Source organism: Chiloscyllium plagiosum, unplaced genomic scaffold (genome assembly GCF_037043375.1).
Source record: "Chiloscyllium plagiosum isolate Xiang-an unplaced genomic scaffold, Cpla_swu_hap1 HiC_scaffold_30, whole genome shotgun sequence".
Classification (NCBI taxonomy): Eukaryota; Metazoa; Chordata; class Chondrichthyes; order Orectolobiformes; family Hemiscylliidae; genus Chiloscyllium; species Chiloscyllium plagiosum.
Window position 1 is genome coordinate 11,576,116 of NW_028270168.1, and position 17,271 is coordinate 11,593,386.

Below are 17,271 nucleotides of genomic sequence, written 5' to 3' on the forward strand. Positions count from 1 at the left end.
CTTATCACAATTAGATCATGCTCTTGCACTGTATATTCAACCAGGAGTGTACAGCAAAGTTTAAGAAAATAGTATTTGCAAAATCAAAAGTCAGGATTTATAAGATCTGTTATTGATCTGCATCTGACATGTTATGTCGATATTCCACATGTTAATAGTGTTGGATACAGGTTCAAAAGAAGTTCCTTCAAAAGTTGAATAAGTACTTGATTGGGAAAGAATGTTTCTAATTACAGTAAATTGCATTGAGATATGGTGCTTTGAAAGAGTTAATACAAGATTTCATTCTAAGCAATACTTTTCTATTCTATAATGGAGTAAAAAATTGCAAAGTGAAACCATTTCAGATTTGCTTTTGATTTCAAGTTATATATTTATTTTCATTTTTGGTGGCAGGTATTGTGCATCCTCTTTACATCTTGCATTCCTACCCGATTCTTCACTGAGTTGCTGTCTACACAGTGAAAATCCAAATGATGAGGAAGTGACACCAGCAACACTGATTTAACATACAAAATGCATAGATACAGCGCATTTCAAACATTTACCCCACACTTATAGATTTCTTTATTAATACATACTGGTCAGGCTTTCACATTTCACAGACTGGACTGGGAGAAAGTGGAAAACTGTCTATCTGAAGAGAATATCATATTTTGTAAATGCTTATAGATTGCTTACAGTTTTAAATAAGTCACATAATTAAGATTTGCTTGCTGGATATAAATGGTGTTGTTGCAGCTTTGAGAGCAGTTGGATAGTCCTGGAATTTAACCTTCGTGCAAACTGGTGCCCTCAGCTTCCCTGCTTGGATGAAGTCACACAGCACAGAGATCATTTCCTGTACCAAGTCTGCCAAAATAGAAACACAATTTTGAATCAACTACGAAGGTGATAATTTTCTATATGATTGCAATACACTGAGAAGGCAGGAATAACAATGACTAAAAGATCAGAAAGCAGATCGGTCTGTTCATACTATGAACTGTGAGTTGCCAGGTGTTAGGTAGAAGTGGCAGAACTACCTTGCCCTCTAGTTTTACTGCCTTTCGGAAGCATGTGGTAATGGCCCAACAATTTTTACAGAAGATTTGCTACTTGCTTGTCCAGTCATAATGTTTGCCCAACATACCAATAAGACATAATGAAATGTCAGTGGTGGAGCTTGGCCTGGACTCTGGTCAGGGGAGGGGGTTAGTAAGTTTCACATCCTTGTAAGTTTCTTCACTCATTTCTCTGGCAGAATAAGTCAAGTCATTCACAGATTACTCAGTGGTTAATAATCAGTATTCATGGAAAATCCTGCAAAAACATCTGCATTTGCATGATCTCATTCACTGAATTTAATATTGTACTGATGAGCTACCCAACTGTACAGCCTTGCTGTCACTCAGATGGTACCCTTTCTTTGAACTAAATTTGATTGTAAGGGTTTGGTGGTTGATGAACAATGTAAGCTTCCGATCTGACAGGTATTTGGGAAAAAGTGTGATCATAAAGACCACTTTCTCACCTAGAGTAATTTTGCTGAATTAATTAAAGTGCATGAACTATATGCTAAAAGCTTCACCATATTGTCTTAAGCAGAATTACACTACACCTACCCCTTGGGATGAGACATTCCACATTAAAATCATTTGTTAGTGGGTAAAAACAGCATTACTAGTTAGTAATATGTCACTAGTGATTACTAGCAGTTGATATGCTAGATCTTTTTGTAGCATCTCTGATTTCACTCAAATATAAAAATTTAACAACTGATACATTGCTTAACACAAAAGCTCCACTGCATTACTCTTCAGATAATAGCTCCTAAACATATGTAGCTTTCAATTAGAAATTTTAAATTCATTTCCAAGGAAATCATTACATCAGTAATTTCAAGTTTTTCCTTCTCCCAGTTAGTTGAGTATTCCTTTGTTGACAGAATTAAAGTTGTCTTTTTTCCTACCACCTTGTCCTTGCAGCATCTTTGTTCTCCCACCCACAATCTTCTTTTCATTCATGCATTTGTTGCATCCCTCCCCCACACCTTCCTATTAGACCCTGCCACAATGGCCTCTTCCTCCCTGCAGCCACATTATTGCATTTTTCTTTGCAATTCTCCATGTGCTGCCCCTCTCTTCTGTAGTCCTATGTCCATCCATATCTGGGCTCAGTCTATAGCATACACCCAGACTCAGATGACACAAATCTCCCCCACAAACAAGGATCAACTCTTAGCTGACAGTGACCTGAGCAAGAGACTCATTACAGTTACTTAGTTTCTCAGCTCCTCATAGTCACAGGCCATTTATCTCCTGCATTTTCTGCTGATAGTCATTAGTGCTTGTAAGCCCCCCCTAAGTACTTTGGGCCATAATCCCGGCCTGGTGAGGAAAGGAGTTACCAACTGTGATGCTGTGACTTTAAGAGGTCATTTGGTCCTGGCCGTTTTGAAGAGAGATTGTAAGGTAGAGGTGATGAGCAATGTACCAAAACCATGAAGTAAACAGCTAGTGAGGCACTGGGACTTTAAAAAAAAAAAGTTGGAACAATAGCAGCAGCCTGGATGGGTGTGACTAACTCTCTCAGAACAGGATTTGTATTTTTTTTAGTTCTTGGGTTTAGCTTCAAGCAGCTGCTGTTGTGGGCTTGAAGAATTGGAAGCTATTTTCTCCCCCCTCAATTCCAACCAAAAACTGAGGGTTGTCTTCCTAGGCCGCTAGATTGCATGGGAGACAACATTTGTTTCTCCGAATTCGCCTTTTTGCCAAAGCATATGTTTATGGGATGTTACTTTATTGGAACAGTTAATTAGTCATTTTTACTATATTTATTATTCTGTCAAGTTTTCCAATAGAGTTAAGTTATTCTAAATTCCTCTTTCTTTGGTTGTATTTTAATCACAGAATCCCTACAGCGTGGAAACAGGCTATTTGGCTAAACAGGTCCACATCGACCCTCCAAAGAGTAACCTACCTCGGTCCATTCCCTATACTCTACATTTCCCCTGACCAATGCAGCAAACCTACACTACTCCCTGAACGCTATGGACAATTTAGCATGGCCGATTCACCTAATCAGCATATCTTTGGATTGTGGGAGGAAACTGGAGGAAACCCACGCAGATATGTACAAAATGTGCAAACTCCACACAGACAGTTGTCCGGGGCTGGAATTCAACCCGGGACCTTCGCGCTGTGAGGCAGCAGTGAGGCAACTGAGCCACCATGCCACCCCAAACTACAGCGTTTAAACAAATTATTTAGCATCAAGTAGTTTGACCAGTCACATTGCATCTGGAACATGGCACTTTACATTTGCCTTTAAAATAAGAAAAGTTAGGATCTAGGCTACCTTCTCAAAATATTTTGAGGTGTTCTGGTCTGGTCCATAACACCAACCTCATTTGCCCTATTCTAGTCATTTTCAGCCAAATGTGTAAACTTCATTTGTAATTCAAGGTTGAATTCTCCCATTGTCTCAAAACATGCCTTAGCATTTTTGTAAAATTACGTACTTCATAGACTTACTGAGCTGTATCTAAACACAACTAACACACACAAAGAAATTTTTGAATTGTTCAAACTTCTAAAGTTCTTTGGTCTTCAATTTCTCATTATTTTCCTGTTGTGTCTTGCATTGAACAAGGCAAACAAGTTCAACAGCCCTGAAATTCATGGAAATCAACCTCGAGAGTCAAGAGAAAAGTCCTCTTTTTAAAAAAAACAACCCCCAAACCCCTGACAATTGTAACATATTTTTCTTCATTTTGAACAGCTCTCAGATGCCATTGATCCCAGTCATAGTCTCCATCAGAATTAATTTCATCAATATGTGCAAAATTATTAATATAGATTTCTGTCTCTATTTTTCCACTCACCATGCCCATGATCTTGTTTCCACCGTGTCATCCAGAATCCCTGGATTTTAACGTTTTTGAAAATAAGCGCACTCTAGTAAAAAAGCAGAAAATGTTAAAACTAAAACATCACTAGCCAAGATCAAACAATGTACTTTTTTTTCCCCCAAAATGTTGTGTATGGAATCAATAATTTTTGGAGAGGATGTAGACACAAAAACTCTCCAAATGTTCTAGAAGATTTTTTTAAAAATGTGTTCATATATCTGGCCATTACGGGCAAGGTCAACATTTATTACCCATTTGTAATCACCCTCGAGGTGATGATGAGAAACCTAGTTGAACTGCTGCTGTGCAGGTTGTAGATATACCCATGGTTCTATTAGAAACTATGAGTTCTAGGACTGCGAGGCAGCGACGATGAAGGAACAGTGATAGTATTCCAGATCAGGATGACGTGTGAGTTCGAAGGAAACTTGCAAGTGGTAAACTTGTAAGGAACATGCCAGGACTGGTGGTTTGAATTGTGTTTAATTCAATGCAAGGAGTATAACAGATAAGGCAGATGAGCTTAGAGCCTGGATTAATACATGGAACTACAATGTTGTAGCCATTCTCTTGGTTGAGAGAAGGGCAGCAGTGGCAGTTTAGCATTACTGATTAAGGAGAATGTCACAGTTGCACTAGGAGAAGAATAACTGGAGGTCTCATCCAGTGAGGCCATATGGTGTAGTACTCAGGAATAAAAAATGGTGCAATCACTGTAATTATATAATAATCACTATATTATAGACCTTCCATCATCCAATGGGGTATAGAGGAACAGATACGTAAGCAGATTATGCAAAGATGTAAAAACAACAGAGAATTGTTGTAGAGATAATTTTAACTTTCCAGCATTGACTGGTACTCCCTTAGTTCCAGGGACTTAGATGGGTAGAATTTGTTAGGTGCATCCAACAGTGTTTTTTAAACAACATGTAGCCAGTCCAACCAGGGAAGGTGCTGTACCAGATCTTATTTTGAGGAACGACCCTGGCCAGATGATCAAAGTTTCAATAGGAGAGCATTTTGGGAACAGTCAATACCATGCCTTTAAGAGATGTGTTCGGTCCCATTTCTCTTGCAGAGGACTATTGTCATCGTGGCGTCAAAGTATCTCCTTCAGAAAGGCAGTTGGTCAAGAGCTTTGAGTTCTCCTCGCGTGCTTTCTTTTTAAAATCATACAAAAGAATCATGAGTGGGCAGAGTCAGGTTTACATAGACCCAGAAGACTTTTGTTTTGCTTTCAGTTACTTGGTGGTTTTTGCTTGGTGCTGGAGCTAAAAGCTTGAGTTCTCTGCCGCTAGAGAGAAGTCTTAGACAGAGATATTTCCTCTTAAAAATCAAAAGGGGCAGATTGCTTCTTTTGATTAGACTGGAGAAAGACAGCATGTAAGAATAATAATTGTGTTGCTGAATTCCCTTCGCCAAGGATGTGTTCATGAGACGCTGCCTATGTTGGAACAGAAGAAGAATAGTGGTTGAATAATACATTATCTCCTGAGGTATTTCAATCGAGTAAAGTCATGCTAATTCTTCCTTTGGTTGCATTTTAACTGTATTCTAAGAATAAAGTATGTTTGATTAAAGCTTAGTAGTGGACCAATCAAATCATACCTGGAACACAGTAACTTACACTTACTTTTAAAAAAATATATATGTTAGAGTCTCCATAATACACTGAGGTCTGGTTTTAATCCAGACAAGTGTGAAGTGATGTACTTTACGAGAACAAATGTAAGAGGAAAGGAAACAGTAAATGGCACGACCCTTAGGCGCATTGAAATGCACAGAGATTGTAGGGTGCAAGTACATAGTTCCCTAAAAGTAACATCACAAGTGAATAAGGTGGTAAAGATGATGTACAGCACGCTTGCCTTCATCAGTCAAGGCATTGAGAATAACAGTCAGCAAATCACGTTGCAGCTGTATAAAGCTTTAATTAGGCCACATTTGTAGCCTTGTGTATAGTACTAGTCACTCTTCTGCTGTGGAGGCTTTGGAGAAGTCGACTAGGATGTTGCCTGGATTGGAATGTGTTAGCTACAAGAAGAGGTTCGAGGGCACTTTTGGAATAGAGTGCGCAATTCTGGTCTCCTTCCTATTAGAAGGATGTTGTGAAATTTGTGAAGGGTTCAGAAAAAATTTACAAGGATGTTGTCAAGGTTGGAGGATTTCAGCAATAAGGAGAGGCTGAATAGGCTGGGGCTGTTTTTCCTGGAGACTCTTGGAGGCCGAGGGGTTATCTTATAGAGGTTTATAAAATAACGAGGGGCAAGGATAGGATATAATTTGGAGATGCCGGTGCTGGACTGGGGTGTACAAAGTTAGAAAGCACACAACACCAGGTTATAGTTTAACAGATTTAATTGGAAGCACACTAGCTTTCGGAGCGCCACTCCTTCATCAGGTAGTTCACCACCTGATGAAGAAGCGGCGCTCCAAAAGCTAGTATGTTTCCAATTAAACCTGTTGGACTACAACCTGGTGTTGTGTGATTTTTAACTATAGATAGGATAGATAGACAAAGTCTTTTCCCGGAGGTGGAGGAGTCCAGAACTAGAGGACATAGGCTTAGGATGAGAAGGAAAAGATATAAAAAGGATCTAAGGGGCAACATTTTCATGCAGAGGGTGGTACGTGTATGGAATTTGCTGCCAGAGGAAGTGGTGGAGGCAGGTACAATTGCAGCATTTAAAAGGCATCTGGATGGGTATATGAATAGGAATTGTTAGGAGGGGCTTAGTTTTAGAGTGAGAAGGAGAAACATTTAAAGAAGATATACAAGGCACTTTTTTTTTTACACAGAAGTTGGAATGCATGCCAGGAGAAGTCAGAAGCAAATACAATAGCAACGTTTAAGAGACATTTAGACAGACAGAAACAGACAGGGAGTACAGGGGTACAGACCACATGCAGGCAGATGGGTTTAGTTTAGAATAGAATCATGGTTTGCATGGAAGACATGGTGGGTCAAAGTGCCGGTTCCTGTGCTGTACAGCTCTATGTTCTACAGTGATGACCCAGTGTGTCTGCTGCCTTTGTAGAGGTTACAGGTTTGAAGGTTGCTGGGCCAGACTGAAAAATAGTGGGAAATTTCTGTGTTGGTGTCAGCTAACATTTTATTTTAAACATCTGAAATGCCTACATTATACAAAGCAACAAGACTGAGGTTTCAAAATACAAACCCTGATTGAATAGCGTGAAGTGTATCTTGACTAGAAGGCAAGAGTTGGTTTAACACTCAAGCATAGTGCTTGGGGTTTGGAGCAGGGGTCTTTTACTTGATAATATCTACTGACCTCTGTTGGCATGTGAAGGGTCATCAGACTGAGATATTGTAAAATGCTATGTAAAAACAGAAAATGCTCAAAATATACAGCAGGTATTTGTAAACAGAGAAACAATAATATTTCAGGTCCATAGCTTTTCATCAGAAGTGAAAAAGTTGAAATGTTGCAAGTTTTATACAAAGGAGTGGGGTGGAGAGAAGAGACAATGAGAGAAGTCATGCAAGAAAATTTGTAATAGGGTTGAAGGCAAGAGACATTAAATAGTAGAAAGGCTCTCTCTTGATTTGGCTTTGTAGGTTCTGCTTGACTTGAATATTTCCAGCAATTGTGCTTTTAGTTCTCATTTCCAGCATTTTGCTTTTGTAAAGAAACAAAAGTTATTGATACAGATGTGAATGGCAGAATCATGACATGTATTATCAAAAAACAAAAGAGAAAACCAATAAAAGTCAATATCAGCAGAGAAAAAGGAAACAAACGGGGGAGGTTAAAGTTAAAGTTATTTAACTCGAAATTTGTGATGCTGTCACTTTAAAAAGGTTATTTTGTCCTTGGCTTTTTTGAAGAGTGGCAGAGGCGCTGAAGCATCTAGTTTCAACAAGGGAGGAGGAGTAGCCAGTTCTCTCAGATCAGGCATTTTTCTAGTTTGCTTTAACTGCAGAAATCACAAGATGAGAGTGTCCAGGGGAGTTGCAAGCTTCAGAAAAGAATTCCTCTGTCTTTCTTCTGAAATGTCTCTCTGGAAGTTGTTCTCTCCTATGTGTAAGAATCTGTTTTAATTTACCTTTTTGCCAAGGGATGTCCTTATAGGATATTACTATATTAGAACAGTTAATTAGTTAACTTGCTATAAGGGGTTGCATACGCTTTCTCATAATTAAGTTACTCTAAATTCTACTTTCTTTTGTTTGTGTTTCAACTGTAGTGTTTAAATAAATTCTGTTTTTCTTAACAATCAAGTGGTTCGATCAGTTGCACACCTGCAACGTCCACTTCACATCTGCCTTGAAAGTAAGAAAAAGTTAGCGTCTAGGCTATCTTCTTAAAGTATTTTGAGGAGGTCTGGCCTGGTCCATAACAAATTGCTGCTGGGTTGTTGTTTTTTATTTAAAAAATAATCAATCAAAAGATAATACCTTTTGAGATTACTTTGACCTCCAGTGAACAATGCAGGAGACAAAGGAGAGATAGATCATGGAGGGAACCAGGTGAGCAGAAACTCAGATCATGCTTGCAGATTGCAGTGAATCCACAAACTGGTATCCACTCAGTTGCAAGCCACTCAGTTCAAGAGTAGCTAGTGATGGGCAATAAATGTTGGCCAGTCAGCAAATTCCACATACCAATTAGATTTAGATTAGATTATATTACAGTGTGGAAACAGGCCCTTCGGCCCAACAAGTCCACACCGACCCGCCGAAGCGCAACCCACCCATACCCCTACATTTACCCCTTACCTAACACTACGGGCAATTTAGCATGGCCAATTCACCTGACCTGCACATCTTTGGACTGTGCGAGGAAACCGGAGCACCCGGAGGAAACCCACGCAGACACGGGGAGAACGTGCAAACTCCACACAGTCAGTCGCCTGAGGCGGGAATTGAACCCGGGTCTTGGGCGCAGTGAGGCAGCAGTGCTAACCACTGTGCCGCCCACTAGTGAGTGCCGTGCCGCCCAAGAGTGAGTTAATAAATATATATATTTATAGAGAAAGATTTACAAATAAATTACCTGGAACAAGTGTTTGTGTAATTGGATGGTTCAGGTAGGAGGGAGATTTTGTTTTCATCAATCTGTTCAGACATGTTGCAATACACCTCTGGAACAGGTAGGTTTTGAACCCAGGCCTCCTGGCTCAGAAGTAGGTACACTACGCTCACACTACAAGAGCTCATGCACTTCCATAGAAAGGCACCATAGGAAGGAAAGAAAGGGACTACAGAGGGAGACAAATTAGCACTTCAGGAAAAAACAGGATGAGCAAGTACTTTAAAAAGGAGAAACTAATACGTATTGAAAAAGATCAGTAAAAGAAGTTGTAGCAGCAGACTGGTTTCCCAAAACCACTTCCAGGGTGTCACATATGATAATTAACCAGAGGTTGGAGAACTTCGCAAACTCAACTTTACTTTAAATTTAAAAACAAACATTGTTTTGAAAATGAGGTTGACATAAACTGTTGTGGGCATTCTGAACTTGAAGGACATATATAAGCAAAATTCATGTTCATATTCAAAATCATACTACTGCATGAATCAGATATAATTAATTCCTTTGTTTATCATAGGTAACAGTTCATAATTTTATATTGGTGGAGCTTAGGATGTCGTGAAGCAGTGTTGCTGGCTTATTTACTTACTACTGCTGTAATCGTAGCTGTTGTCAACAGTGGGGATGCAACATGTATGTATTACAAGAACCAATGATGACAAAAGATTTTTGTACTTTAAACACAGACTTCCTTACTGCTGGAACTGTGATTGGTTGTTTTGCCATTCCACCATATGTTACCAAAGTCCCTCCTTTCCTGCAATTAAAAGACACAAAAGACTGTGTTGGTAACAAAAGATATATGAAAAATATACATTTCTAAACAAGTGTGTAATTAGTGCACAAAACGTTATAATTGGTAAGTACAGAATTTGTAACGTTTGCTGTTATTCACCAAATCAATTGTTACTTTTTGATCCTTGTGTTCTGCATTCCATTCACCGTTAGTTCCTATATTTCAAAGCTCAGATAGTCACGCTACTACTTTGCTCCGGCAAGGGCATTCACATTGTGCTACAATAAACAATTCCAAGGGATCCATGTAAAGTAGAATTTGAACATTAAAAATTACAAGGATGGGAAGGGGAACTGTAGATAGTAACTGTAGTGATGCAATAGCAAACAATGGAATACACCTTTAAAACAAAGTGAGCTGACATCAGTTTAAGTCAATGAGTAAAAGTTTTAATACAAAAAAAAGGTCAGGTCTCTGACAGGGTCCCATTCACAAATTCATAAGCAACTCCTTATCAGCATGCTTTTCCAGCTCATTTAAGCAGCACAGCTTTCAGATGAACCCAACCATAATTCCTTTTGCTGTAACTGTCATATACTTAAATCAAAGAGGTAACCCCGTCTTGTTACTCACACTAAATGCCGCAAGATCTCTGTAGCACTTTTGCCTCCAACACCATTCAATGCTAGATGTGGTCTTGGGACTTTCTGTTTGTAGGAACAGCGGGAAAAATAATTTTTTTTTAATTTGATGAGGAAATTATCTAAGCAATCAATTTCAATTTAGACTGTAAGTTAACAGAAGCAAACATTGCCTACACAGTAGCTGGTTCAGCTGCAAATGTTTGCATTTGCATTCAAGTTTCTCCCATACCATACAAAAGACTAAAAACATGAAGACGAGGGCACATAGTCTTTGGACCCAATTAATTGATATGTACTTTTATTCCTGAACCAGTAATTCACAAATCCAAAAATGGAACTGTTACAAACTGCTTTTTGAAAAAAAAAGTCAGTCATACAGCAGGGAAATAGACCTATTGGCCTGGCCAGTCCGTGCTGAACATAATCCCAAACTAAATTAATCCTACCTGCCTGCTCCTGGCCCATATACCTCCAAGTATTTCCTATTCACGTACTTATCAAAGTGCCTTCTAAACGTTGTAACATCTACCACTTCCTCAGGGTGCTCATTCCATATGTGAACCATCCTCTGTAAAAAAAAAAATTGGTCCTCATGTCTTTTTAAATCTCTCTCTTCTCACCTTAAAAATGTGCCCCCTAGTTTTGAAATCCCCATCCTAGTGAAAAGACACCTCCCATTAACCCTACCGACACCCCTCACGATTTTATAAATCTCTGTAAGGAACCTCTCAACCCCCTTTGCTCTGGTGAAAAAATTCCCAGCCTTTCTTTATAACTCAAACCTTCCATACCTGACAACATTTTGGTAAATCTATTTTGAACCATCTCCAGTTTAATAATATCCTTCTTATAATTGGGCTTCCAGAACTAGACACAGTACTCCAAGAGGCCTTACTAAAGTCCTGTACAAGCTGAACATGGCTTCCCAACTTCGAAACGCAAAGGACTGAACAATGAAGACAAGTGTGCTAAATGTCTTTTTAACTACCCTGTCTATGTGATGCAAACTTCAAAGAATTATGGAACTGAGCCTCAAGATCCTTCTGTTCTACAACACTACCCAAGGCCCTACCATTGATTGTACAAATCCTACTTCGCATTTATCCAGATTGAACTCCAACTGCAATTTTTCAGTTCATTGATCAACATTCGAAATTGCAAGGGTTTCCCCAAATGAGAAAACCTTATGCTGAAATTGCAAACTGCTATATTGAAATTCTGACATATGCATTAAAGAATGAAACTTTGAGAGAAATGTGCCATCTATAAAATAATTACTGACTTGTAAAACATCTACTTAATCATTATTGCAAACAACTTTACATCACAGAAACATCTGATTTGACTTGTGATGCTCATGCTCCATGTGAACCTGCCCAACATTCCTCACCACATGGTTAACAACATTTGCTTCTGATTGCTTCCTCCCCATGTACCTAGCTAATGTCTTCTGAGATGCACTTTGGCTCATCTACTCCATATAGTAACAAGTTAGATATTTCACCATGTTTCCCCCAATTTCCTTACTGGATTCACTTCTTAAAAATTTAACAATAAGTGAATAATCAGATTAAATCCATTTTGTGACGATGCTGCTCCTCTCACGGGTTTTTTCCCCCCAAAAGGGGTTGTAAATGGCAGAGGGTCTGATTTGACTGAGATGAGCCCTTTGAGTATGAAGTTGTGGATTGGTTTGCTGAGCCAGTGTGTTTTTCTACAAACGTCTCGCTAGGTGACATCATCACCACAACTTTGACAAGGTGTTGGTAGTCTGTCTTGGTTGGTATTTAATTGTTTCTGTTTTTTGGTACTTCTGGTTCTGTGTCTGAGTGGTTTGTCTGAGGGGTCCAGTTCAACCTGTCTATTGATCGAGTTCTGGCTGGAATGACAGGCTTTAAGGAATTCTCTTGGTTAGAGACAAAAAACTGCAGATGCTGTAATTCAAAGTAGACAGGCAGGAGTCTGGAAGAGGTAAAAACAATGACTGCAGATGCTGGAAACCAGATTCTGGATCAGTGGTGCTGGAAGAGCACAGCAATTCAGGCAGCATCTGACGAGCAGCAAAATCGACGTTTCGGGCAAAAGCCCTTCATCAGGAATAAAAAAACTGATGAAGGGCTTTTGCCCAAAATGTCGATTTTGCTGCTCGTCGGATGTGGCCTGAATTGCTGTGCTCTTCCAGCACCACTGATCCAGAAGGAGTCTGGAAGAACACAGCAATCCAGACAACATCAGGAGGTGGAGAAGTTGACGTTTCGGGTGTAACCCTGCTTCGAGACTCCATCACACTCATGCACACACTCCATCAAGCACCCGCGCGCACACATACTCTCTTCCTGACATGCACGCGCACACACAAGTCGAAAGGGTGAATTTACATTTACACAATTGTATTTGCATATACATACTATTTTGTTCAAAAAGCACACAATCTGTAGGCAGTAAATATTTTTTATAATCTATGTGACATTTTATAAATTCTTACTTTGGAAACAGAACCAGTCTGACTCAAGATTGGAATACACAGACACTAACCATACATCTTTAATACATTGTCTGAGTTGAGATGTTACCCTTTTTGACAAAACCTTAAGTTATACAGTCATAGAGATGTACAGCATGGAAACAGACCCTTCGGTTCAACCCGTCCATGCCAACCAGATATCCCAACTCAATCTAGTCCCACCTGCCAGCACCCGGCCCATATCCCTCCAAACCCTTCCTATTCATATACCCATCCAAATGCCTCTTAAATGTCGCAATTGTACCAGCCTCCACCACATCCTCTGGCAGCTCATTCCATACACGTACCACCCTCTGCGTGAAAATGTTGCCCCTTAGGTCCCTTTTATATCTTTCCCCTCTCACCCTAAACCTATGCCCTCTAGTTCTGGACTCCCCAACCCCAACCCCAGGGAAATCCTATCCATGCCCCTCATAATTTTGTAAACCTCTATAAGGTCACCCCTCAGCCTCCGACGCTCCAGGGAAAACAGCCCGAGCCTGTTCAGCCTCTCCCTGTAGCTCAAATCCTCCAACCCTGGCAACATCCTTGTAAATCGTTTCTGAACCCTTTCAAGTTTCCGATAGGAAGGAGACCAGAATTGCCATGCAATATTCCAACAGTGGCCTAACCAATGTCCTGTATAGCCGCACATGACTTCCCAACTCCCGTACTCAATACTCTGACCAATAAAGGAAAGCATACCAAATGCCTTCTTCACTATCCTATTTACCTGCGACTCCACTTTCAAGGAGCTATGAACCTGCACTCCAAGGTCTCTTTGTTCAGCAACACTCCCTAGGCCTCACCATTAAGTGTATAAGTCCTGCTAATATTTGCTTTTCCAAAATGCAGCACCTCGCATTTATCTGAATTCAACTCCACCTGCCACTTCTCAGCCGATTGGCTCATCTGGTCAAGACCCTCTTGTAATCTGAGGTAACCCTCTTCGCTGTCCACTACACCTTCATTTTGGTGTCATCTGCAAACTTACTAACTGTACCTCTTATGCTCGCATCCAAATCATTTATGTAAATGACAAAAAGTAGAGGACCCAGCACCGATCCTTGAGGCACTCTACTGGTAACAGGCCTCCAGTCTAAAAAACAACCCTCCACCACCATCCTCTGTCTTCTACCTTTGAGCCAGTTCTGTATCCAAATAGCTAGTTCTCCCTGTATTGCATGAGATCTAACTTTGCTAATCAGTCTCCCATGGGGAACCTTGTCAAATGCCTTACTGAAGTCCATATAGATCACATCTATTGCTCTGCCCTCATCAATCTTCTTTGTTACTTCTTCAAAAAACTCAATCAAGCTTGTGAGACATGATTTCCCACGCACAAAGCCATGTTGACTATCCTGAATCAGTCCTTGCCTTTCCAAATACATGTACATCCTGTCCCTCAGGATTCCCTCCAACAACTTGCCCACCACTGAGTTCAGGCTCACTGGTCTGTAGTTCTCTGGCTTGTCCTTACCGCCCTTCTTAAACAGTGGCACCATGTTTGCCAACCTCCAGTCTTCCGGCACCTCACCTGTGACTGTCAATGATACAAATATTTCAGCAAGAGGCCCAGCAATCACTTCTCTAGCTTCCCTGATCAGGTCCTGGGGATTTATCCACTTTTAACCGTTTCAAGACATCCAGCACTTCCTCCTCTACAATCTGGACATTTTGCAAGATGTCACCAACTATTTCCTTACAGTCGATATCTTCCATGTCCTTTTCCATAGAAAATACTGATGCAAAATATTCATTTAGTATCTTCCCCATTTTCTGTGACTCCACACATAGGCCACCTTGCTGATCTTTGACGGGTCCTATTCTCTCCCTAGTTACCCTTTTGTCCTTAATATATTTGTAAAAACCCTTTGGATTCTCCTTAATTCTATTTGCCAGAGCTATCGCATGTCACCCTTTCTCCCTCCTGAATACCCTCTTAAGTATACTCCTACTTTCATTATATTCATCTAAGGATTCACTCGATCTATCCTGACCACACTCAGGAGTGAGACTTGAAAATAGTTCTGGGATTTACATATTAAATCAAAACCTGCAACCCATTCTAAAAAATGAAAGACGTAACAGCAATCCAAGTTTGTTCAATATAATCATATCAGTGTATGACACTATGATCTTCTACTATGAATTCTGTATCCTATGATCCTGCTCACTAGCTACCTGATGAAGGAGGAGCGCTCTGAAAGCTTGTACTTCCAAATAAACCTGTTGGACTATAACCTGGTGTCATGTGATTTTTATCCACCCCAGTCCAACACCGGCACCTCCAAATTATTTTACTGTAGAGAGTGATGAGGGGTGACTTGGCAAGCAGCAAATCCTATTTTAAAGGGATATAACTCTCTGAAAGGAATTGAGAGTGTCACAAACTTTACACACTATATACAAATAAGTTAAAATTTAATTGGCTGAATAAAGAAATGTAAGGACCAACAAGTAGAGCAATAAAACAGAAAGAAAACTGTTAATCTTACAATTTATAGCTAGAGAACATGAACAAAATGGTGCAGTGTTAGAAACACATGATATAGGCACTACAGTGGGAAGAAGAGAGGCCAGTGACTGTGGGCGTTTACATCTACATGTGCCCAATTATTATGGTTTTTTCAATTTGTTTACCTCAATGTAAATATATTTGTTCAATTGAATGGCCACACAAAATATCAATAGTTAATTCAGTTTTAAGTCAATTTCTCCTCAAATTCTGCAATGCCTAAGTATTCAGTCAAGGGTGTAAGGGTGGATCATAATGGTGTCTGGTGTGGAGGAGAGGATGGTCGGGAGTGTGGACCTAATGAGGGCTTTGAGGCCCTCCTCATGGGGGATACGTTCCCAGGATGAGAGATTCCACTCCAGGACGTTCCAGATGTACTCTGACTTCAAGGACCATAATTTCCCCTCCCCTGTAATCCAAAATGCCCTCAACTGCATCTCCTCCATTTCCCACACCTCTGCCCTCAAACAAAATCCTCCCAACCACAACAAGGGGACTGTTGGTCCACACCATTCCACTAACCTCCAAATCCAAGCATCATCCTCCACCATTTCTGCCACCTGCAGTCTGACCCCACCACCAAAGTGATACTTCCTTCCCCACCTCCATCTGCTTACTGCAGGGATCATTCACTCTGCGACTCTCTTGTGAGGACCACACTTCCCACCACACCTGGGTATCTCATCCACACCTGGGTATCTTTCCATGCGGCTGCAGAAGGTGCAAAACCTGCCCTCATACCTCCCTATCTTGCCTCCATCCAAGGTCCCAAAGAATCATTCCAAGTCTGGCAGAAATTCACCCGCATTCCCTCTGACCTGATTTATTGCATTTGTTGCTCTCGATGTGGCCTCCTCTACATCGTAGAGACCAAGTGCAAAGTCGGGGACAGGATCAGGGAACATTTATGATCTGTACACTTCAATCAACCCTACCTTCCGGTTGCCAGCCATTTCAACTCCCACTCCCAATCCCTTGACAGATCCATCCTGGGCCTCCTCCATGTGTCAAAATAAGGCCACAAGCAAACTGAAAGAAGAACTCATCTTCTGCCTCAACAGCTTATGACCATATGGCCTTGACGTAGAATTCATCAGGTTTTAAATCTCCCTATCCACCACCTTATCCCAGGTTCAACCCTCACTCTCCGCCCCATCCCCTTGACCTGATCTGCTCATCTTCCTTCCCACCTATTGATTCCACCCTTCCCAAAGACCAATCACAATAACCTCCCATCTGCATCCACCTATCGCCACCCCGCTTACCTTCCCCCAGCCCCAACTCCTCCATTTATTTCTCAGGCTCCTCCTAGTCCTGATGAAAGGTTCCAACCTGAAACGTTGACTCTCCTGCTCAACCTGCTATGCTTTTTCCAGCTCCACACTGTATCGACCTTGGCACCACATCTTTATATCAGCCTTCATTTCTCTAACATCCTCCAGTTCCACACCCTACTGAAATTTCAAGCAAATAACTGACACTTGATACCTCCAGCAGTGCAGTTCTCTCAGTATTACACTGGAAGCCTTGATTTCTGTGCTCAAATCTTGGTATGATACCTTTTTTTGTTACAACTTCACACTAACCATCCAAAGAGCAACCCACCCATACCCATCTCCCTCTAACGAATGCACCTAACACTATGGGCGGAATCCTGTGACTCAGGTTCTAGACTGCTAGTCAGCCCCTTCAGAAAAACGGATGGAAGATGTGAAACAAAGCTATACGAACGACACAGGCGATGAATATTTTGTTCAGATAATCGAATGCTTCAGATAACACAGTTTAGCCAAGCATCGGGACCTTGCGATCCCGTTTGGATAATCTGAAATTTGGATAATTGACGTTTGGATAATCGAGGCTCCTCTGTACTGCATTTTTGCCTTGGGCATGCCTATTTTCCATGTAATTAATTTAA

The 17,271-nt window shown here is 40.6% G+C and overlaps 1 protein-coding gene across 2 annotated transcripts in view; it reads right to left on the minus strand.

Annotated features, from left to right (window-relative positions):
- Positions 1 to 510: 510 nt before the first annotated feature.
- mecr (mitochondrial trans-2-enoyl-CoA reductase) overlaps positions 511 to 17,271 on the minus strand; it is a 72,301-nt gene continuing 55,540 nt past the window's right edge. The window contains exons 7-10 of one of the 2 annotated variants that reach the window (XM_043717333.2): positions 10,322 to 10,395; positions 9,649 to 9,709; positions 3,866 to 3,938; positions 511 to 852 (exon numbers count right to left, since the gene is read on the minus strand). In XM_043717333.2, coding sequence (XP_043573268.1) covers positions 695 to 852; positions 3,866 to 3,938; positions 9,649 to 9,709; positions 10,322 to 10,395 — 366 coding nt within the window. In that variant the 3' untranslated portion in view covers positions 511 to 694. Of the gene's footprint in view, positions 853 to 3,865; positions 3,939 to 9,541; positions 9,710 to 10,321; positions 10,396 to 17,271 lie in introns of both variants that reach the window. The other variant, XR_015752118.1, reaches the window with a different exon arrangement.